Source organism: Ambystoma mexicanum, chromosome 10, assembly GCF_040938575.1.
Source record: "Ambystoma mexicanum isolate Mex_15411 chromosome 10, UKY_AmexF1_1, whole genome shotgun sequence".
In the NCBI taxonomy this organism is placed as follows: Eukaryota; Metazoa; Chordata; class Amphibia; order Caudata; family Ambystomatidae; genus Ambystoma; species Ambystoma mexicanum.
In genome coordinates, this window is record NC_090932.1 from 1,465,464,336 (window position 1) to 1,465,488,291 (window position 23,956).

At 45.7% G+C, this 23,956-nt stretch overlaps 1 protein-coding gene across 1 annotated transcript in view; it reads right to left on the minus strand.

Annotated features, from left to right (window-relative positions):
- TCTN1 (tectonic family member 1) overlaps positions 1–23,956 on the minus strand; it is a 535,977-nt gene that overhangs the window by 81,431 nt on the left and 430,590 nt on the right. Inside the window, exon 10 of the mRNA XM_069619544.1 lies at positions 19,221–19,305. Coding sequence (XP_069475645.1) covers positions 19,221–19,305 — 85 coding nt within the window. The remainder of the gene's footprint in view (positions 1–19,220; positions 19,306–23,956) is intronic.

The following is a 23,956-nucleotide window of genomic DNA, read 5'->3' on the forward strand; positions in this document are numbered from 1 at the left end:
ACTTGAATCTCCGATAGCTCCGTTAGACAATTGCATCACTGTTACCACATGGTGTTCTAACGTTCAAAAAGCGTTTCTTGCAAAAACCGCCAAATTTCAAACAAAAATCAACACTAAAGAATGTAGCCTATCGACTGACCATACTGCCAAATTCTTCACCAACAATCTCCCTGCTCATCTACATACAATCAAACCATTCCATTTTTCCCCCATTATCCACCTGGGAAGTGGAAAATATAATTAGAAAGATTAGACCCTCTAACTGCCAAGGTGATGCATGCCCAGCACCGATCATTAAAGAGGCCGCCCGCGAACTAGCTCCTTTCATTACAAAATGTATTAATGCTTCTTTCAAATCAGGATCGGTCCTTGACAACCTTAAGGATGCATGGGTCATCCCTCTTATCAATAAACCTACCCTAGACCAACAATCCAGCCAACTACAGACCTATTACCACTGTACCCTTTTTACTGAAAATGTTGGACTGTGCAGCATATCTCCAAATACAAGCCAAAGTAGAATCTAAAAATCTCTTAGGTCTCCGCCAATCGGGCTTGCATCTTAAAACCCAGAACAAAAACCGCCCTTATTGACTTAAAAACACAAATCGAGGACCTAAAAGATAAGGGCAAACTGGCCCTCCTACTCTTGCTTGATCTATCAGCAGCTTTTGACTTGGTGGACTATCAAATCCTTTGCCATCACCTCAAAACTGCTTCCCATTTCTGAAATGAAGCCACTTCCTGGATTAAATAATTCCTGGCCAACAGAACCATGAGGATCTTCTTACCCACTGCTTCAGCTGAACCACTATCGGTACTGTGTGGGGGTTCCGCAAGGGTCTTGCGTCCCCCCACCCTCTACAACGTATTTACTAAGCCACTCTTTGATATCCTTGACTATCTGGGTGTCACTTACACCAATTATGCGGATGACACCCAGACACTCATCACCATCACTGGTGACGATGTATCTGGCTCAACTGCTCTCAACAAGGTCTACACAATCATCCAGGCCTGGATGGCTCACCATGGGCTTTGTTTGAACGATGATAAAACAGAGCTACTTATCCTAGGCTCAAGTGTCAGACTGAACAAATTAGACAGAGTCTTTAAGGCATTCATTATCGATGGGAATACTATCAATGTGTCCAATGATCCTTGGTATCTATCTTGATTCCACATTATCTCTTAACAGACAAACCAATGCCGTGGTCTCAGCTAAAGCCTATACATGCAAACTTATTACAGCATGTAGACCTTTTCTCACTGCCACCAACTGTATCACCCTCTCCAGAACCCTAATAATGTCTAAAATAGACTATTGCAGTGCTCTTTACCTTGGTACTAGCATTAGGAGCATCAATAAACACCAGGTAATTCAAAATAATGCAATTAGGGCTGCCCTCAACTTCCCTTGGAAATCACACATATCTGACACCAGATGGAACCTCCATTGGCTCACTGTTGACCAAAGAATAGCTTTGAAAACACTCACCCTGACTCATAAATGCCAAGCGAACTGTGCCCCTGAATACCGATCCAACGGCTTCTCGGTTCACAGAGCTGCACGTCCTTTGAGATCTACCCAAGTCCACTCTTTGCACATACCCAGATTCAAGCTGCAAAAAGCAGGGGCGATCAAGTTTCCCAGTCTTGGCAGCCAAGCTATGGAACACTCTGCCAACTACACTGAGAATCGAGCTATCCTTCCACTCCTTCAAACATAAGGTCAAGAAATGGCTCTTTGAGCAGGACTTAGCTGCTGCTCACTCAAATGCTTTTGGTACGTCTTAATTTTTGTATGCTACCCCTGTAAACTATGCAACTGTATAACTGTGTAAACTGCTTCTTATATTTTGTAATTGATCTCCCACCAAGATATGCCCTATATGCATATTTTAAGTAATTCATGTAAACTGCATCTTATCTTATGTAGCTTACATTCCGCCAAGAAATGCTCATTTTATGTGTATTCTCTGCAACTGATGTAACCTTGTAACCCTTGATGCGGCCAGATGCCTACGGGCCAGGCTGCTCAATACAAATAAAACTAATACAAATACAAATGCTGCCTTGTGGAATGAACACATACATTCGTGGAAAGGGAAAAACACTAACTATGCAAGTGCTGAGAGATGACAGACATGCAGTTGGTAGATTGTAAAGGAAGTGGAAGAAACTACCCTGCACTAAGAATTCTCACCATAGGTAATGGTTTGGTGTTTTAATTATGGTTACAATACACTAATCAGTAAAACGTCAAAATGTTTTGTTGTCAATATTGTGAAAAATCTAGTCAATCATTTTAACTTCGATTTGTTTTTTCAAGAGGTGGTGAACCCACAGTTACTCCCTGCTTACCTGTCATTAGCTGACCCACTATCCTCTCCGTACCACTTAGTATCTCTACTCCTTGGAGCAAACTGTATTCTGAACAGTCCCACACCAAACAGAGGGCTTTGCCTTCACTTTTCTCTCCTCCTCCCTCATTCAATTACCGTTTTTTGAGCTTTTCACCGGCGATCTGTGTAAGCCTCATCCCCACCTCTTAGCTTTAATCCACCATACCAATAGTCATCTTCCTGGTCCTGAGTCACAGCTCCCCTGAATCTCTAAGTCCCTTTTATAATAAACATGATGGGGGTGCCAGGTGACTCCTTGTCAGGAAGAACACCATGTCCCAATACTGGGCTTTCCCTTTTCCATTAAAAATTTTCGCAAAATCACCATGGTAGCAGAGTATGTGTAAGAGGTTGGACTGTCTTTTTAAGCAACTGAAGTAATACAGAACATGGTAAGGGATTCCACATCTCGTCTGCAGGCAACTCTTGAAAAAGACACTGGAAATAGGACCTTTGGGTACATTTCAAATATAAAGGATGGAGGATTACATTCACCTTGCTGTAAAAACATGGCCTTCTCTAACTGTTCAGGCAGAAATCTTAGCATCAAGAAAGCATGTTTCCAAGCCAAGAACTCCAAATCAAAGGAAACCATCAAGTATATTAAACATCAAATTCAACTAAGGCCGGGTCATGAATAGTAGCCCATCAACAAGCTTTTTAGGTCTGCGTTTGGGACACAATGCATCTTGTATGGCATTTCTGTTTAAGGTTCCATAGCAGTGATGTATATTTGAAAGCCTGGTGTTAAATTATAGGCCATATGTACCTGGAAGGCTCTAAATGAGCCCATAACTCCAGGTATGGAAAGTAACATCACCCCATCCTCTCTAGCCCTCCCTCAACACCCAACAAAGGATGTAAGCAATTATAGCACAGTTTGTGGTTTGGGTGAACAAGTTGTTGGTGATGGAGTGGAAGAAGTTACTCACAATCTAAAAGGAAATGATAAACCTTGGCTTCTGCATTCACTTATTTACAAAAAACTTGGCGTTGTCATTGAACCTAAAAGGAGAACCATTTTACTAGGTGGTCAGCCAGACAGAAAACAGAGATTGGCATTCTTCTGGTCTGCTCCCCTCAATTGAGAATATATATTCTTCCAAGTGCTCTCTAGGCATGAGAGCAACACACCTTTGGCATTTCATCCAGCCAGGGTATAACGTGCCTGAAAGAAAAACTCTGCCATTCTACCTTATCAGCCTGGTCACAGATATTATGCTTGTTTTAGTCGGCTGGGGCTCCCCCTCGCAAGACCATCTGCAACAATGATGGATGAAGTTGTGGGAGCCGCAGATGTTTAAACGCAGTAAGATCTGAGAATTGGCAGTGAAGAAAACAAGTAATTTAGGCTCAGATGAATGGCCTTTCAAATGAGTGGTTAAATTGTACAGCAACTACTCTTACATTAGGCCCCTCGTGAGTAAAGCCTAGAACTGGAGAGATGCCATCCTCAAACATACTTTTAGCTAACGGAAACCTCTGTAAACCCAAATGTTGTTATTAACATACAATTAACACATGGTTAATAATGACCCTGGAAAGTGATTTGCACTCCTCCATTGGCCAGTTTCCCGGGTATATGAGGCGGTATGACTCGGAAAGCTGATGAAGGGCACGGGAATTTGCCAATGACAGGAGGAGCGATGTGACTCTTCAGCCACAGGCCATGGGCATGGCTCTCAGATCAGCACCCGCACCACTCCACTGCTTGCCCTAGGACACACCTGACAGACATAGCCAGGGATGTTCAATTCCCACTCCAAACCCAAAATCTTTACCATCCGGTGATTATTTCATCCCTGGACACAGCAATCTTCGCCTGCCCACATCTGGCAGATGCGGAACAGCCTTTCCTCTTCATTGCCCCCCATTGATTTGCCGGGTGCACCCAACGGATGTGGCCCGGCTGTGCTTACCAAGCCCCACTGAACCCTCCTCCCTCAGCACGTTTTTCCATGCTCATTGGAAACTAGCCAGTTCCCAGAGGCCACTACTGGCAGTATAACTTTTTTGTTTGTCTTTAAGTCCTCCAAACCATCTACACGGATCAGAATAGCATAGACCCTGCCCCTCTCAGGCTGTAATGGAAATTATGAATCTGGAAACCATGTTAAATACCCCAGCTGTGCTCAGGCCTATATCGGTCTTCAAGGCCTATAACCCTCGGCACAGCTCTTGGGCAGCGTCTATAAAGCTTAAGGTATAGAAGGTTAGCATATGGTTCATTTTGCCTGGCTCCAAGTTCTTTAAGTGGCCAGATATAAGGGAACAATAAGTCGCTTCTTGCACCTTTTATGGCCTATCTATGTAACCAGAGTCGAATCCTAAACAGGGACTCATGGCCATGTCTCTTCTAGTTGGTATTTCTCAAGCCACCCTCTTTCCACTGATGGCTGTCCTGCATGCTGCTGCCAGGTTAGTGTCGAGGGCCAGGAAGTTTGATCATATCTACCTTACCTTGAAACAACTCCATTAGCTACCTTTGCAAGTTAGGTCGGTGGTTAAAGGGGCCTGCTTAATGCACAAGGCTTCTCACTCACAAACACCCAGTTATATATATGATAAATTGGTTATTTCTGGGGTGCAGAGGGTGGGGTATCTGGGGCAAGGCTATATTTTAGTTGGAGATTCTCAAATCCTGCTGTTCTTCCTCTTTGAAAATGTCTTTTTCTGTCACAGCATTAGTTGGCTGGATTTCCCTGCCACCTACATTATATGAGAGTTCCGATGCATTAATGTTGTGTGTAGCGCTCCAATACACTCCAGTGCCATGAGTGTGCTACTTAAAACTACAAATTAAAAAATGAGCAAGATGAAAAATAAAAACACCATTCTCACATGTATACGGGCTATTTAGTAAATTACAGCCCGGGTTGTTGGTAATGAGAAGTCAATAATGGCTGGTCAGTGGGTGGTCACGGGTCAGTTTTCACTATACAGGTATTCAAATGAATCAGTGCAGAGTATGATTTCATGAAACATCAGCTCTTGAAGGCATTTTGGGCTTTTTTGGATAAAGGCAAAATGCTGCATGACCCACAAACTAGCAGTGACATGGCCACTCTCAGTAAATTAGGAGCCATGCCATTTTCATACAATTGCTGCTCAAAGTGGAGAGAAGGAGTGTAAAGTCTGCTTCTGCCTAACCAACCATTCTGTGCAGCAAATCTACTGGCATCACCGCCCTCATTGAATTTTCATATGGGCGAAGGGCGTTGAATTTGCATAGTTGTCCACCTGTTTTTGCAAATGTGTCCATATTGTGGCAAGCGGCCTTTACGACCGTTTTTGTGAATGCGTGTACAGCAGCAGGGAAACCTGCAAACCACCCAGATACATTTGCATGATTTACATCCATTTACAAAAACAATTAAATTAGAACAGAAAGGACCGTGCATGTGTTAACAATCGCATTCCCCTCCATACGATTTCCATTTTTGGGAACAATAGCCCCTTTCTGTTTTTATATGTGCAACAAGTTCTGATGGGTTTTGGAGCTCTGTGAACCCTGAAAGGTTTTCTTGCTCAAAGGTTGGAGTGTGGTATGGCCCTTTAAATGCATGCAACAGGCAGATTGTGTGTGGTGGATTAAACCACGAAGGAAGGACACAAACGTAACTTTGGTGGACGACAAATGATTAAACCATACAGGAGAACAAATTAAACGATGCATAATGATGAAACCATAGAAGAAAAAAAAAAAGAAAATCAAAATATTAGGAGACAAATGGCCTCATTACAAGTTGGGAAGTAAATTGGCAGTAAATGTGTCGCTTTATATCCACACGTATTTACTGTTGCTGCCACTTACTGTTATGGCATTTCCACAGGATTATGAGTGGCAGCAATGCGCTGTAAATCCTCATTTTTGGAGTCCATAGGACTCCATGGAGATTTGTGGCATATTTACTGTGAGCTGTAATTCTGCATGGTAAATCCACCGTTTTTTTGGCAGAAAGGGGGAGGTATTGCCTCCAGCTTTCTGTTGGAAGTAAATCCTCCACATTCCCACCAAAACTAATACTAAAGCGGTGCGGTAATGAGTCAGTAAGGTGGCAGTACCCGAATTATCACCACTTTTTCGTACACTGCCTTAGCTAAATGAAGTCTAAAATATTAGATCATCAGAGAGGTGGGAGTGTAAGAGTAAACTATTGTGCAGGACAAAGAAGGAAACCACAGGAAGGGCAACAAATTATGAGATAGTAGGGCATAAAGGATTGTGGAAGCCAATAAATTAGCCCATAATACAAGACAAAGCATTAAACCACAGTGACTGACAAAGGATGACACTGCAGTGAGAACTAAGCATTACATGAAGACAAAAGATTGCACGATAATGTATGACCAAGGATGAAGTCAAAGAAAGAACAAAGCATTAAACCAAAGAGAGAACAACAAAAGAAGCCATAGCGGAGCACAAAGGCTCTGGTGGGAGATAAGGGATTATAACTAAAGCAACGTCAAGTTTTGTTTTCACCGATATATTTCAATCCGAAATTCAAGCTCTGGTGTTGTATGACAGGATACAGCAAAATAAAAGAGGGGATGGCTGGAGGGTTTCGAATTTATCTTAACCTTTGGCATTGCTCTGGGCAACCCTCCAGACCATCGTTCTTTGCCTGCCAAGCCATTACGAAAGGGGAAAGACCATATGCAAATCAGGCTTGGTCCGACCCCAAAAGAGGCAGCGCAGCCCAAACTGCCTGGTCACATCCCCTCTGCATGAGACCACAAGGCTGAAACATGTCTGGGGATGCTTGTGGTCTTTTGCAGAAGGGATGTGATCTAGCAGCTCGAGCTGGACTGCCACTTTTGGGGTGGGACCCAGTTTGAGTTGCGTATATGGTCTTTCCCCCCTTCTGAAATGGCTCGGCAGGCTGAAAAACAATGCTCTGGAGGGTTGCCCAGAGTTGTGTTCATGGTTATGATTTGTTAAAAACCTTCTAGCCATCAACGTTTGGTTTTGTTGCATCATTGGATAACAGCAACACATTCTGTGTGCGGCTACCCAAGAACTCTTTTGCCAAATTAAGTCAGAGCTTCTCTCTCCAATCTCAACCTTCTTTTGTTAACTTCCACTAGATGCTTGCATTTTGCTTAGTTGGAGTTCTAATACATAGAAAGTGATTTATCACTCAAAGAACTTCGGGCAATTGGTAAATGGTGGCCCACAATACTCGGACCATGTCCACTTGCCTCAAACTACAGTTCAGGAACTCAAGAGTAAGTTGATCATTTCTCCTCATTGTATGCAAAGATTGATTATGCCCCGAGTATTCTTGAATCTGTTTTTTGCCACCTTCTACTGACCCACTATTGCCCTAAAGAAACAATCAATTAACAAGAGCCCTAGTCCAGATGGGATCCCTCTAGATTTATTTCAGGGACAAATATAATTCTGTGCCACCCTATTGACAGTTGTTTTTAGTTCAATGCTTGCAACTTGTATTTATTCTGATTCTTGGAAACAAGCCATTATATGTCCGCTTTACAAAAAAAGGCCAAAAAATATACCAACTTCCTATTGTCCAATTTCATTGTTGGATTCATCTTTTAAAATGTTTGGTAGGGCAATTGTGGCTGGACTGCGAGATTGGGTCTAAGATAATATCCTTGCTACGACTCAGGAACACAGGATTAGATGCTAAATTTGAACCTTGTACTTTCTAATTATATTCACCTTAAAAAAAGAAAAACTATATAAAGCTTTTATGGATGTAAAATCAGTTTTTGATAGAGTGAATAGGGAGAAACTCTGGCAGATTCTGGCTTCTATGGGCAGTCCGGAAAAGTCGGTTAATGTTCTTGCCACATCACACACAAACAAGAAAGTCTGTGTAAGATCTGGATACAATGGTCACTGTACAACATGGTTTTCTGTCGGCACTGGGGTACGCCAGGGTTGAGTTCTGCCCTCTTTGTTGTTTTCTTTATATGTCAGTCACCCTTACAAATAATTGGTGGATGTCCCAAAATTAGGTGGTTTGGCGATGCCAGTTTTGATGTACACCAATGATACTGGGTTACTTGAAAGAACTCCATGTTCACTACAGCCTTTGATTGCGGCCTATATTGATTTAATATCCAGTCTTGATTTATCTATCAATGCTTCTAAATCAGCAATTATGGTCTGCCAAGCTGGCCACAAAAGACATTTAATCTTCTGATCATTTTTGCAGGGTCTGACCAAGTACAGGTTTGGCAGACTTATGATTACCTAAGTTTCAAATGTGCGTTCAGGCTAAATGCGGCTTCCCACATTCAGCTGTCACAAATTAAAATGTCACAGGCATGTGGAGGTGTATAAGGTTTTGCCAGATCATATAAAGCACAGCCTGTGGACATTATGTTGAGAATATATTCTTCAATGGCTAAACCAGTGGCAAGTTGTGGCGCATCATTATGGGCCATGGCAGGCGTGAATGGTTCACACATAAAAGATAATAGTTATTTTTAACATCTATTGGGTTTACATAACTCGGCTCCCACGTTTGCGGTCCACACCGAGACGGGGATGCTGTCATGATGCCTACCCCCGGAGCACCAGGCCAGGCCCAGCACCCCAGGGAGCAGGCATCACGCCCCCGGGGAAAAGCCCAGCGGCCCTTTATAGGGGCTCTTTCGACTCTGTCCTGGCGCCGTTGGCGCCAGGCTCATGTTGGACATCAGTCCTGGCGCCATAGGCGCCAGGCTCATAAAGGGAAGTGTTTTGTGCACTTACCTGAAGCAGACCATGCTGCACACTCACCTGATGCAGACCATGCTGCATGAAGAACCAAGCCAAATGAGGCTTAGGAGGGACTATTTTTCTGAAGGAACTATTTCGTTACTTGGGTGGGGCTGTGGAAGAATACTCACCTGGAACTTCTTCCAAGGCTATTTAAGCCACACCCGGACAGCCACACGTGCTTCGCGTTGTTCTGCATCCCAGCAGCTGAACGCTCACCGTGTCTGCTCCTGCACCTGGACTCCAGCCACGCCCGCCTCGAACCTGGAACACCTGTAAGAGAATAAGAGAAGAGAAAGGTGAAAACCAAGAACTATTTCAACCTTCTTACCTGCATCCGGAATCTTCACGCCAGCATTCCTGAAGGGAGACTTCCATTTAAAAGCACTGCATTGCTCGCTGCAGCGCCGCGCTTCACTCACCTGTTCCCGAGACGCCGCCCGGCTCCATCGCGGCTCTCAGTGCCGGTCGCCACATCTCTGCACCGCACCTAGGGGAGAGAAGAAGAGACAAAAGGTGAGCCAGGGAAAGCCGGATTTTCAGCCATATTACTCACCGGCTATTCTTGGGGCCATTCTACATCTCGGGTCGGCGCCACATCTCTGGCAGGTACCGCACCCCGGCCCCTATGGGGAAAGGACATAAGACATTACTGGGGAATTATAAAGACATTTAGAGGGGTCGCCCTCATCACTGACTCACCGGATTTTACCCCGGCAATTTAACCCTTCAACGCATCGCCTTTGTTCTGCACCTGAAATAAAGGACAGAAAAAGACAACATAAAAGGAGGCTCACACTTGAACTTTTGCATCTTCCTACTTACGGCGAATCGCTCAGTAAAGTCAAGTGGATTTGCCAGCGCCATTCAGAAAACCAGTGAAGTAACTGGACGAACGCGTGCCCCTGCATCAGAAGCAGGATGGAGAGTTCATCCTTCCAAACCATAAGGTGAGCTTAAACCGGGGGTTTTGGAGGAAGTCAGAGGAGAACGAAGGGGGAAAGGGGGGAGCAAGCACATTATTCAGCAGACAGTTAATCCCCTTTCTCATCTGCAGAGGGATATTCCTACGGGACAGACAAGCAAGATTTGGGGGTCCTGTTCAATCGGTGGTCCGAATTCTGAGCATCACGCTTGAAGAGGCCACAGCAACCCAGACTAGCGCCTCCGTGGGAACCAGATGAGCGTTACAGATGCAATACATTGAAAACGAGATATGCATTGAACCAGTAAAGTAGTGGTTTAGAGTTTGGTTAAACACGAAAGCTAGACTGACCCGCCTGTCCTTGAACCACATCTTTCAGTCTGAGGCAAACTACTTGTCAATTCACTGGATTTCTTATGTTAAGAATTGTCTGGGTGAAGTAAATGCAATTCATTGTTTATCATTCTGTTATCACTGTGGCTTACAAAAAAATAATACTGCAGGACATCAATGTACATTTGAAGTCAGAGCATGAACAAACTCAATTACAAAACATTTCTAATCATTTACATCTTAGTTCTCTATGCCCACTATTGTGGATTATCTCTCGTGGACGAATTTAAAAAAAGAATGACTATTGAAAACTAGGACTAGACTTAGGGCATCAATAAGAGTTTGGTGGTATCTCGGTAGTAAATCTGCTGAAATACCACCAAACTGATTTACTGTTACTGCCACTTGGCCTGGTGGAATTACCGCCAGATTACAAATGGCAGTATGATGGTGTTAGTCCTCATTTATGGAGTCCATAGGACTCCATGGGTATTTCGGCAGATTTATCACTGGCTGTAATTCCACGGTGGTAATAAGCCAAAATTTACCTTTTTTTACTGTAAGGTTGCAGAATTACCTCCAGCATTTTGCTGGAGATGTTTCCTCCACCTTACCTGCAAAACCATAGTTCGGCAGTGCAGTAATGCAGCGGTAATGCAGTCATAATAATTTTATACGACTGAATTACAGCCATTGTTGGCCACACCAGTGAATTCATAATGAGGACGTTAATCTGTTGCCTTTTAGGGCCGTCACAGCAAGTGGTCCAGAGACCAAATGCTAGCCTCTAATGAATAAGGATGTTTGTTATGTGATGCTGACACTGAAGATCTAATGCATTTTTTATTCTTCTGTCCACCTTATAAAGTTAGAGGTAGAACAATAACATTGTTAGAATGCAATTTTTTATCTTAAACAGTGTAGGCCAGCTAAGGTTTTCATTTTGTCTGCCAATACCCCTGTGGTGTCCTGGACTCTACTTTAGTATCTGGGATGTGCCATGAGCCTCAGGAAATCATTGATGAACTCTATACTTGTTTTATGAGCTTTCTAGGCATCATTTTTTATATCCGTATAATTTGTAAGAATATCTCTACGTTGTTATGTGTTTTATTATTAATTGTGTGTACTTTGATGGATTGTATTTAAAAATATGAAAATAGCTATTTGACTGGGACTGATTTCTTTGTCCAAGTCCAGGTATTTTTATTTTTTTTTTAATTTTCTTTATTAGTTTTCAGGTTTCATAACAAAAACACCACAACTGGCCATGTCAGTACCATCTAACAAACAGAAGAAAAAAAAGGACCTCCAATAAGTTCCCATTAGGGAACAAATCTCCTCCCACCCACCCTAAACATTCCTCCCCAGGTCACCAATATATGCAGCAGAACATATCCTAATGACAGGAATTCACCTACGATACATTGATCTAGACGAACTTCATAAAGACAATGAGCCAGTCACCACTAGGTCCAGAAACTGAACAACATTACAAAATCAATAAAGTTCAAGTCCGTTCTTGGTCGACCTCTTTATCCTGCGAAGAGAGGGCGCTCTCTGAGTCCGACTCCCGAGCCATATAGCTCCTAAAAGAGTGCCAATAGTCCTTGGGCCTACTATTAAGGGGGAGTGTTTGGTTGTATTGAGACTCTCTACGCTCATATATCGACATGCAGTTCACCCATTGATGTATTGACGGGGCCCTAGGAGACCCCCATGCTCGTGCCACCAGAGACTTAGCAACCACTGAGGCCATCCCAAACAGTTTTCTATCGCTGCGCACAGGTAAATCCACCCAAGACAGCACCCGTTTCTGGAGTAAAAGGGGGTGAGGTCTCCAATACCTGCCCCATCACCTCAGCAACAGCACCCCAAAAAGCCTGGAGATGGGGACAGGACCATGCCACGTGGTAGAAATCGGCAGTGGGCGGATGACATCTCTTGCACTCCGACGACTGAAGGGGAAACGGTTTATGCAAAGTCAAAGGAGAATAATACAGTTGATGCAAAAACAAAGTGAATCAGGCAAAATCTGGTATTACTAGAAATCGACTTAGTTTCAGCACGTATGCCATCCCACTGGTCGTCAGGTAATGAGCGCGCCATACCACTTTCCCATTTGGCTTTGTAGGAGGAAGAAGGAATGCTCCCAAGCCCCCGGGCCAGGCAATATAGGGAAGAAACCACTTTTCTAGAAGAGGGCGGAGCCACAATATACTCTAGGATAGGGGAGGTTTCTGGTGCCTTAGGGAAGTACGGCCATTTCGCTTTCATTACCTCGCAGAGGCGGAAATATAACAACTGTGTGATCGGATTCCAGTCGCCTCTCGCCTTGAGTTTTTCCCAAGTTATACATTTCCCTTGAGGTGCTACATCGCCCAGAGTTTGAATGTGCAGGCTCTTGAAATGCAGAATAAAGATGTGTTCAAATGTAAGAGGGATCCCACGGACCCTATATATGGCCATCTTGGGTGAATAACACAAGCCCACCCCCACCAATCCCGCCAGACTGTCTCAGGCCTTGAGCGTGATCTCCAGCGGCTGAACCTCCGCCCACAAATGGCGCTCCCGTAGAGTCTAGAGGTAGCCCCCAAGGTCCTCCGTTTGAGCAATCGACCTCTCCAGCTGCGAATGTGGCACATCGGTCCTTGGAGACCACCACTAAATCGTGTACTGGATCTGTGCTACGAGAAAATAGAGGAACAAATTGGGAACCTCAAAACCCCCCCTGGGCATATGAACTGTACATTGAGCGCAGAGAAATGCGGGATCGTTTCCCCGCCCAGATCAATCTGGTCAGCATAGACTCTATACGATTCCAAAATGACACCGGGGCCATACCGGAACGTTGTTAAAAATATACAACAGCTTTGGTAAGACAATCATTTTGGCTAGGGAGATGCGGGCCGCTTGGGAGATGGGGAGCCGTACCCAAGAATCCATCCGGTGTTCCAAATATTGCAAGGTAGAAACATAAGTTTCTTGAAACAAAAGCACTGGTGAAGTGGATACCCTGATACCCAAGTACCGGATCCCCTGTGAACACCACGCAAAGGCCTCTCCCACATCCTGTGGGGTGACTCCCGTTGTAAGCGGAAGTACCTCTGACTTGGACCAGTTTATCTGTAGCCCAGACAGGGCACCAAACTCAACTATCTCCCTCATCACGGGTTGTAAGTTTGTGCGAGGATGTTTTATATTTAAAAGCATGTCATCCGCGTAGAGTGAGATGATGGATGCATACGAACGAAGTAACACACCACGATGAGAGTGAAATTCCCTCAATACACAGGCCACCGGCTCGATAGCCAGGGCGAATAAGAGAGGGGAAAAGGGACAGCCCTTTCTAGTGCCCCGGGAAGGATAGATGGGGGCGGATTGAACCCCGTTCGTATAGACTGATGCTCGTGGGGCCGCATATAGAAGGTGAATCCACGCAAGATACGCAGAGCCGATGCTCGAGCGGCGTAGAACCTCGAAGAGGAAAGGCCATTCCACAGAATCAAACGCCTTTTCCGCGTCCAAGGCCACCACTGCAATCGGGACCTCCGGATTTACATAGTAAATAATCTACGCAGATTGTTCTGAGTGGATCGCCCCGGAATAAAACTCGCCTGGTCAGGGAGGATAAGTGCAGGCATGTGAGGGAGAAGTCAATCTGCAAGTAGTTTAGCAATGATTTTATCATCAGTGTTTATTAATGAAAGTGGGCAGTAGGAGGAACACCGTCCAGGATCCCTGTTGGGCTTAAGTAATACCGTGACCAGGGCAGTGCGCGTAGACTCAGGGAGTACCCTGGAGGATGCCACCTCCTCAAACATTTTACATAAGTGTGGGATAAGCAAATCAGGGTATGCTTTGTATAATTCGACCAATATCCCGTCCGTTCCTGGGGCCTTCCCATTCGGAAGGGACATAATCACCCTATGGAATTCCTCCTCCGTGGGGGTTCATTAAGAAGCCCACCAATCTCAGAATCCAGCCAACCCAGGGCGACCCTATCAAGAAAGGCGGTAATATTGTCACGCCCAACCGAACCAGTAGCAGTATACAACCGCTCATAGTACTGTCGAAATACCTCATTTATCTCAAGCACATCCCTGACAAACTGACCCCCCCTGGGATTCCACCTCGGGAATAGGCGCCAAATGATTCTCCTGTCTGACAGCCCAGGCTAGGGTCCTTCTCAGACGATCCCCCCTCCCCATATCTCGATGCGGCCACAGGGTCACACAAGAATCTCTCCTCATTGTCCATCAGGGCCCAAGCCTCTCGCCTCCTAGCTGCAAGAGTATTTTGCAGGTCTGGTGAATCAGCGCTCCCCTGAAGGAGTTCCAAGTCTCTGAATTCCCTCTCCTTACGCACTAACATCCCCTGAATACTCTTCAACATCCCTCCCCCCTGCGACATGCACCAACCTCGTATAAACACCTTAAAAGTTTCCCAAACCACCCCAGGACTGGAAACGGACTCGGCATTAAACTGAAAGAACTCAGTGATGGCCTGGCGGAGCTCCTCCCGGAACACCAAGTCCTCCAACGCTTGGGCGCGATACCTCCAGCGAAGCTGCCTAGGATAAGATGGTGGCCCCAGCACCAGGGAATGGTCAGAAAGGGTACGCGGGAGAATATCTGCCCCAACCACCCCACGGGCCAAGTCCGGGGACATAAACACAATTCTGGACAAACTCCCGTGTACACTACAGTGAAACGTGAACTCCCGAGCATCAGGATGACAGCGTCGCCAAGCATCAAATAGGGGGTAATCACCTATAATGGGTTGCCATTTTTGCACCACGTGGGGAATCGACCAATGAGTCGAAGCAAACCTGTCCCATGCAGAGGAAAGGGCCACATTAAAGTCACCCGCCCACACTATCTCATAACCCGGGAAAAGTCATAGATGCTCTGAGCATTTTTGGAAGAAGTCGGGAGAGTCATAATTAGGGCCATAAATGTTGATAAATAAAATAGGATGGGTCGCGATCTCCCCAGCCACCAACAAAAAGTGTCCCTCCTCATCCGCCACTTGTTTGTGAAATTTAAATCCTAAAGAGCGATGGATGTAAGTTGCAATTCCCGGGGAATGAGTGGAGTAAGAGGAGCCATACCTATGAATTCCCCAACCAGAAAGGGCAGGGAGCTTGCAACCCCTTCCCAGGTCTGTCTCTTGCAAACAAAGCACGTTTGCCTGATAATTCCTGGCAAAATTAGATATGAGGCGCACCTTTTTCGCATTTGTGAGGCCCCGAATATTCCATATAAGCAGAACTATGTCCAACGGGACAGGGGAAGCCAGCCCCAAGGGAGAACTCATGTCAACCACCCATGGGTAAATGTTAAAGGCGCTGCAGTCACCAAAATAACAACCAGGGCGCGGCCACAGGGAAACAGTCTGTCCGGACGCAACCAGAGCGTCACCGCCCCCAGCCAGAGAGCCCACCCCTCCCAGTCCTTGTGTATGAATATATCGGACGGCCATACACCAAACAAGAGCGAACCCCAACAATTGTGTAAACAGGTCAGAGTCAGTTACTCGACAGGTAATACCACCAAATATGAACCTGCTGCATTCTCCATCTGTGCATTCAATAACCTGGGAACCCCCCACCCCCAAACATCGCCCACACAATACCAACAAAATAACAGACCATTCCCCAAACCCCTCCCTCCACCCATGCCAGAAACCCCAACCTACTGGTCCCCTCATCCCACCCACCACCCTAAACCCCATGTACAATATGCAAGTCCAAGCTAAGTAGCCGCTGGGCTCGGGGGGAAGCTGGCGGCATCTGCGGCTCCAAGCCTGGAGGCTCAATACCATGGTTACACGTCACAGTACGAGCACCCACCAGAAAACAAGTTCAGTTGGCACAGACCTGAGTCAGTGAGATGTTTACGTAGCTATCCCGCAGGACCCATCATGCATCCCCACGCAGTCCCATGAGCATGCCAATCCACCCCCAATCACAGAGACATCGGAGCAGGAGGCACAGGGTCCGGAATGCTCAAGGCAAACCTCTTGGCAGATTCAGGGGTAATGAAAAAGGACATCTTACCATCTTGCACCACCCTACGTTTAGCGGGATACATCATAGCATAGCGGACCCCCTTCTTCCGCAGCATGGCCTTAATGCTGAGAAACGTTTTCCTCTGATGCTGCACCGGCTGGCTAAAGTTAGGAAATAAACGTATTGTTGATGAGCCCCATTGCAGGATCTTCTTTTCCCTGGCTACGCGCAACAGGGTATCCCGGTCCCTGTAACTGAAAATTTGGGCTATAATGGCCCTTTCCGGGGCTCCCGGGGGCGGCCTAGCTGCCAATGCATGGTAGGCTCTCTCAACCATAAACATATCCGAAACCTCCTTAAGAAGCTGTTCAACAAAGAGTTCCATATTATCAATACGAGTGGACTCGGCCACCCCGGTAATCCTTATATTGTTCCTCCTCGATCTCCCTTCCAAGTCATCATTCTTCGCCGTTACTTTCTTAACCGTCTGTTGCAAAGAGGACACCTCTTTCTGGAAAGCGGAGATCTTATCCTCCCCGTCCCCAATCCTCTGTTCCGCCTCTGTCATCCGACCGCACAGTTTCTCAATTTGTATCGCCGATACATCCACCTTACAGGTTAGAGCATCAATCTTAGCTCCCAGACTGTCAGTACTCCCCCTGAGGGCCAGTAAGGTCTGATTCAAAGCAGACATGTCGATAGGAGCAACCCCAGACTCTTCTCCCTGGCCGGCATTTACTTTGTCCGCCTTTGCAAAATGCTCCATCTTGGCTTGCTTCTTGGGATTGCCCATTCTAGGGGGAAACAGGTGACCACAAACAGCAGCCGCGCTCAGGCCGCACCAGCTTCGGGCAGGGGTAAGAGAGACTCTCCAATCACAACTTGAGGGCGAAAGGTCCCCGCCCCCCCGCATCCACACGGGCAAGCACGAGCTGCACCCACCACCACAGGTATTTAGCCTAGACAGGTGGGGGGCTACCAACAACCAGTCCTCGGGCCTTCCTCTCAGGTGACCAACTCGGAGGTGCCCCAGAGAGTGCGATGGTCAAAATACGGCCAGGAGGAGGGAAAGAAGAGAAAAAACAAGTGGCGGTAAGAAGAGGGGGAGAATTCACGGAGAGGGGGGCACTGCACAACAGTCCTGAGAGTGCCCCCTGCCACAGATCACAACACTGGTCTCAAATGTCCCACGTCTGTCCCACAGTTCTCAGGAGTCCAATGCCAGGTGCATATATGTGCCCAATGTCCTGAGAGTGCCTCCTACCACAGCTCTCACCACTGGTCTCAAATGACCCCCGTCTATTCCACAGTCCTCAGGAGTCCAATGCCAGGTGCATAAATGTGCCCGATGCCGCCTGTTGTAAGAGAGCCCTGGCAAATGAATATTGAATGGGGCCGCTCCACTCACCCACTCACCTCCAAGGGAGCCAGAAGCCCCTGCCCCCACCGCCTCCAATGTCGCTAGCAGGGGATCCGATGAGCGCAGCCCGCGGCCAGCGCCGGCGCCCGGCACCAAAACAAGGCGGGAGCAGGCACTGCGGGATACACCCACCGGCTCCGCGTGCCGCCCGCCACCTCAAGCCACGCCGTCCCGAACTCCGGTCTCCACGAGGCGGGGGGATGGGCTCCCCAGATCCGCACAGCCACAACAACACAGGGCCCAGACACCGCAGAACGTCGCCCGTGGTCCCTGAGGCGCAGTCCAGGGACTCCCCCTCCTGCTCTGCCGCCACCTGAAGCCCAATCCGAGCCGCGGCCATGTTTAAGTCGGCTCCGGTGGGCAGAGGATCCTCAGCCTCCAGCAGAGCGCTCTCAGGCTGCAGCCATCTTCGATGCCACGCAACAGCGCCCCCCCAGTCCAGGTATTTTTCTGAAAATGCATATTCCAGGTGGGATTCAACATACCAGAAGCAAATCAGGCTCATGAATGGACATGCGTTGAGTTCGGAAGGTCAAAATGCTTAACCTTGTCATGAGAGGTGGTCCTTTTCTGGACTGCTATTACGATTTTTACATGTTTAGTCTCTTCTCTTCTTCAAATCTATATGCACATCGTTAGCTTATTTATGCAAGACTTTAACTCTGGTTGTATTATCTATGCTATCGGACTTTAATGTGGTGCTGAAATAATGCATTTGTATAGCTTCTGTATTTTTTTATTTCCTGCACTTTGTATTATACACAACACATAGATAACAACGAGCTGTGTCCACACTTCATAAGAAAATGCAATGCAATAAAATAAAAAGAAGGGTCAAACCTTAGTGGAAGACAACACACTAAACCACAGCAGTGGGCCCAGGATTATGCTGCAATGGAAGGCAAAGCAAGGAACCCTAATGGAAGAGAGCAAATTAAATAGTATTGCGGGGGAAAAAGATGAACCATATTATAGGACAAAGGATATAGTGGACACATTTATCGACTGAGCAACATAACTGAGGCACATTAAGTTCAACTATGGCCAATTTTTAAGTTAAAGGTGTGCAGAATGTCCTCATACGGTAGCATTTCAACATATATTGCCTGAGTTACATCATTTCTATAAAAAAGATGAGAAAACTGATAGAAATTCATTTTGCAATGTCACAAACAGTAGGAAAGCTGAAGTAATAGTCAATCTGCGCTAAAGTCCTTTAGGATCATGGCGTATAATTTATAATATTATCAAATATAAACTATGTAGAATCCAATAAATTATAACTTGCAGCGCTAACGAGAACCTAATTACAGGCAGAAAACCATGACCATAGCAAAGAATAACCTTTTGTTACAAAACAATAAGTGGAACACCACTATCACGAAAAGGATATCCAGCTGGTTTGAATCCTGCCATGACTGGTTGGCCGGCTATGTATCCTGGATTTCCACTCAGGGGGACTGGGTTTGTATTTTCCTGAGAAAATGGTAATGGACATAATGAAAATAAAATTAATTCGAGTGCACTCTTTGCAGTGCAAATACATTTAACAGAGGATAATAAACAAAGGTTGTGAAGCAGAAAAGCCAAATTAGTTATTAAGATTAGCTATTTTTCATAAACGGGACTTTCTATTGTTCACATGTTTACGTGTAAAGTAGGTAAACTATCACGTTTCAATGCCAAGCACAATAAATTCATCATACTGTATTGCTTAGCAGTGTAACAAAGAAAGCGTTGGCTAGGTGAGGATTTAGCAGATGGAGAAGGTTCAACAAACTCTTGGGGTAGTCAGCTGTTTTACACACCTTACTGCTTCACAAAATATGCTTTGTTGTGACTGCCGAGATTGCCAAAATAACAAAGCAAGGCAAATAAGTATTTCTAAATACTTACTTGAGTTGACATTAGTGGTATGTGAACATTGTGTGTGCATGTGTGGTGAGGTAGCCCCTAGGCAAGATGGGAACGTTTAATGTAGCCTTCACCTTATGACATCCTCTGCAGCGTCTGTGAAAGGGGAGGGGACATACTAGAAGCAATAACTCCAACAATGAATCAGTCCCAAGTATTTTGTAACATTGCAGCCCACACCGCTCCTGATTGGTTACCTAATTTTCATTCTACAACCACCTCCAAGAAGGAGTGAGCTGATATTATAGGTGACCAAGGTCCTGTACAATATATATCACATTCTGGCACTTCTGCCGATTGGCTTGGCACTCCCAGGTTATCCTTTGTGGTGAAGATACCCCAAATTTCAAAATCACACTTGAACACAACTTGAGTCCATCACACAACTATGCACTGATAATCTTTAATACCGCTTAGCAATGTAGAATAATTCATAGTCAAAGAAAATGCTTTGACTTATGAGAAGGTTGTATTGCCTCTTCTGATCAGAACGTATTTTTTAGAAATGATTACCCACACTGCTACCATACCCATAACTGCTTTAAAAAAAAAAACTTTTGTTTCTTTCAATTTGTCTGTTCGTTTGATAAACTACTTCCACCTCTCCGTTTCTCTCACATCTGCTCCTCTCTTTTATCCACAGACAGCGGTATGGATCACCCTTTGCAAAATGTCAACTTTCAGACAAGCTTCAGCGGCGTAAGACCAGTGCAGTGGTGATGGGCACCATATAATGCTTAATAATAACAGGAAAACAATAATATAACAGGAAATATATATAATAAGAGAGGATACATTGCACTCAATGATGCCATGATGATGATACATGACTCAATTATCTCCTCAACAGGATACATTATATTAATGGCGCAGTGCAGTCAGCATCAACTTAAATTCATCTTCAGTGAAGCTAAATATCAGACACATGTAGAATTCTAGTCTGCTCACTGTGTCCCTCTGCCTTCCTCTATTTCTCCCCACCTAAAACCCTTTCTTCCTTATTAGCTGATTTTCCTTCTGAACCAAACAGTAATAATGGTAAGGCATGTCATGTAGCCGACAGAGGTTCATAATAGAGTCCAAGGAAGAATCTTAGGAAACAGTATTTTATTGAACACCAAGAAGTCCTCCTCGGCAAAACTCAAAGAAAATTGTCAGGGAAGTTTTCAACAACAGCTTCACCCGTTCAAGGGTCTCCTCAAAAGTTTGCAAGATTTCTGGGTATCTCTATGACACTCAAGGTCTCTTGTTATTTCTCCAAAATGTCTCTGTATTGCCTCCTGTTGATGGCTGGAGATCACCACTTGCTATCCTTTCTGTAGTTGCTGCAGATATTCCTGTTTTTATGCCACTAACTGTGGAAACAACAAAGACAACCAGGTTTGTCAGCTCCATTTCCCACAGAGGTGTTTAAGAGAGCTTTACCATCTCATTTTCTTAGGGCCCAGATTTCTACACTCTACACCTCTTCCTTATCCACTGAACAGCATTACACATGCTCGCTGCTCTTCACAGCGTGGGTTCAAGCTCTTCTGCTCTGGGTTCAAACCCCTGCTTTGAGCAATGTCTGGCACGTTATAAATGCCACATCATATCATTACTTCCTGTTCTTAGTAGCTGCCCTCACTAGCAGTGAGTACTACCTCCTGCTTCCCAGTCTCCTCCAGATGTTTCCCTCCTGCCACCTCCTGATTTATTCCTACCTCCTACCACTGCCTGCTGTTTTACTCCTAGCACCTTCTCTTGATATCTCCCTCCTGCAACCTCCAGATATTTCCCTCCTCCTACCTCATGATGTTCTTTCTCACCCTTTCCTCCAGACTCCTCCACTCTTTTCTGTCTCTCTCCAAACTCCTCCACTTCATTCCTTCCTGAACTGCCACCTCACTCCGAACTCCAACAACAACCTTCTCCAAACATCCACACCTCTCCTACTTGGCACATTTCTTTTTTATCCTTCATTGGATCTTCCCTTTCGGCCGGACTGGGAATTAGAGTCTGTAATTGTATGTCCTCATTGATGCTACAGGGGCACTGCCTCCTCTCTGCAGGTTTAGAACATGTTTGATTGGGTAATCCTAGCAATGGCGGCTGGACTACAACTTTAAGAAGACGGACTGCTATCTGGGATTTTATGTCTATGTGGGTCCGCGCATGTGAGTTGGCATCCTTCAAAGGTAGCGGAGCACCATCTACCAAGGGACCTGCTTCAAGTGGTTTCAGGGTTCCAAGATTGTAAATGAGGGGGATTCTAATGAGCTTGGGTATATGTATGGTGCTGAACATGGTATGGTGACAGTGCAGCTTTCCTGATAATGCCCTTAAAGGGAAGTATCTTCCCATGGAATGAGACTGTCCTCTGCCCAGTGGCAGGATTAAGTAGGGGTGACCAGGGTGTCATCCTATGCCACTCCCGAGGCCATCATAGACTAACTCGGGAAGGTCCCCAGCCCCCTTGGTTACCCAACTAGAGGGCCCCAAATAAGGCAGGGGACTTGGCCACAGATAGCTCAGCAAGGTAAATGCTCACTTTAGGGATCGGTGAGCTAGCTACAGTCACAGGTCTGAATCCGAGCAGGGACAACTCAGATCTTCATGCTTCAGAGATTAATAACTTGATTACTGAAGAGTTTTGAAATGACTACCTATTTTTTCAGCACTTAGAAGCGGGAGTAATGCAGGAATAATCACTATCAAAAACACTGCATTAGTAAATGTACTCTCCTGTGCACTTGGTTACTTAAAGGTTGAGCAGAGGAAGGAGTCAATCTTGTTTGTACTTTGTGGCAATGCTATTTTAGTTTTACATGACCTAATGCAATTATATTTCATTTGGTTTACATTTTCACAATATTCTAATAACCCTGTAAACCTATTAAAAATCATTGCCCTTGAGTTTCAATTTTCACCCCCTACCACCTCCAACTTACCAGTACTGCCCAATGTTCTAAACTGCAAAAGAAGAACAAGTTACTTATCCCTGGTAACGTTCTTTTGACTGGATATTCCTCCCATGTATTCCTCATCTTTTGATATATCCATATCCAGCTTTAGCTGCTTAGGACAGAAATTTCCGCAGTGGGCACTGCACGTCGATGCCGGTCGACGCGATGTCCCTCGGGGGCCTCTGGTCCGATGTCAACGTCACCACTGGTACATATAGCGCACCTAGCGACCGTTCCATTCAGTTCCGTCTCGATGCGTTCCCTCAATATTTTATGGTGTTACTTTGCGTAACACAGTGGGCCTCATTACGAGGCTGGCGGTAGCCATGCCTATAGTAGAGGCACGGCTGCCGCCGGTATTCATGGTTTTCCAGCGCCCAGAAAAGGGCAATTACTGGGTCATTACGACCTTGCCGGACCCAGTAATTGCCCTTTTCTGGGCGCCGGAAAAAATTATTCGCCATTCCAATTTGAGCCCCATAGGGCTCAATGGGAATGGGGAGGGTCGTAGCACTGGTACCGTTAACAACGGTACCGGTGCTACCATCATGTTCTGCTTGCGGGTGCCGGTACGGCCACCAGGTCAGACCTGGTGGCTGCAAGGAAACCCGCAAGCAGAACTCGTAGTATGGCGGTACGGTAGCAACGGTGCCGGTAGCGATACCAGGGCCGTTGTTGCCTTACCGCCATACTTGTAAGTAGGCCCAGTGTTCTGCCTTGAAAGAACAAAGTGTAACACGTAAATTCTACTGCAGTAGGTTGGGAGGGGTGATGAGGAATACGTAGGAGGAACAGCCAATCGAAAGAACGTTACATGGGCGTAAGTAACTTGTTCTTCGAAGGGACTGTGTCCTCCCACATATTCCTCATCTTTTGATAGACTCCCAAAGCAGTATTTATTTTGGAGGAGGAAGTAAGAATTTAGGAGTTCCTTATGTGTTTGTATGAATGGTATGTAACGCCGCCTTTCCAAACCCACCTCCTCGCCTGGGGTAGAGTCCAGACAACAACACTTTGTAAAAGTATGAATGGAGGACTGCACAAATATCTTGAATAGGAACTCCCCTCTGTAAACAAGAGGATGGAGCCATGCCCCTGGTCAAATGAGCCCTCAGGAGTATCTTTCCAGCTAGTCTATAGCACTCGGAAATGCCTAAGATAACCCACATATATAAGGTTTTTTTGCCACTGCCATCCCCAACTTATGGCATGTATACCCAACGAACAGTTGATCATCCTGTCGCAATTTTGACATTGTAGATGAGGAG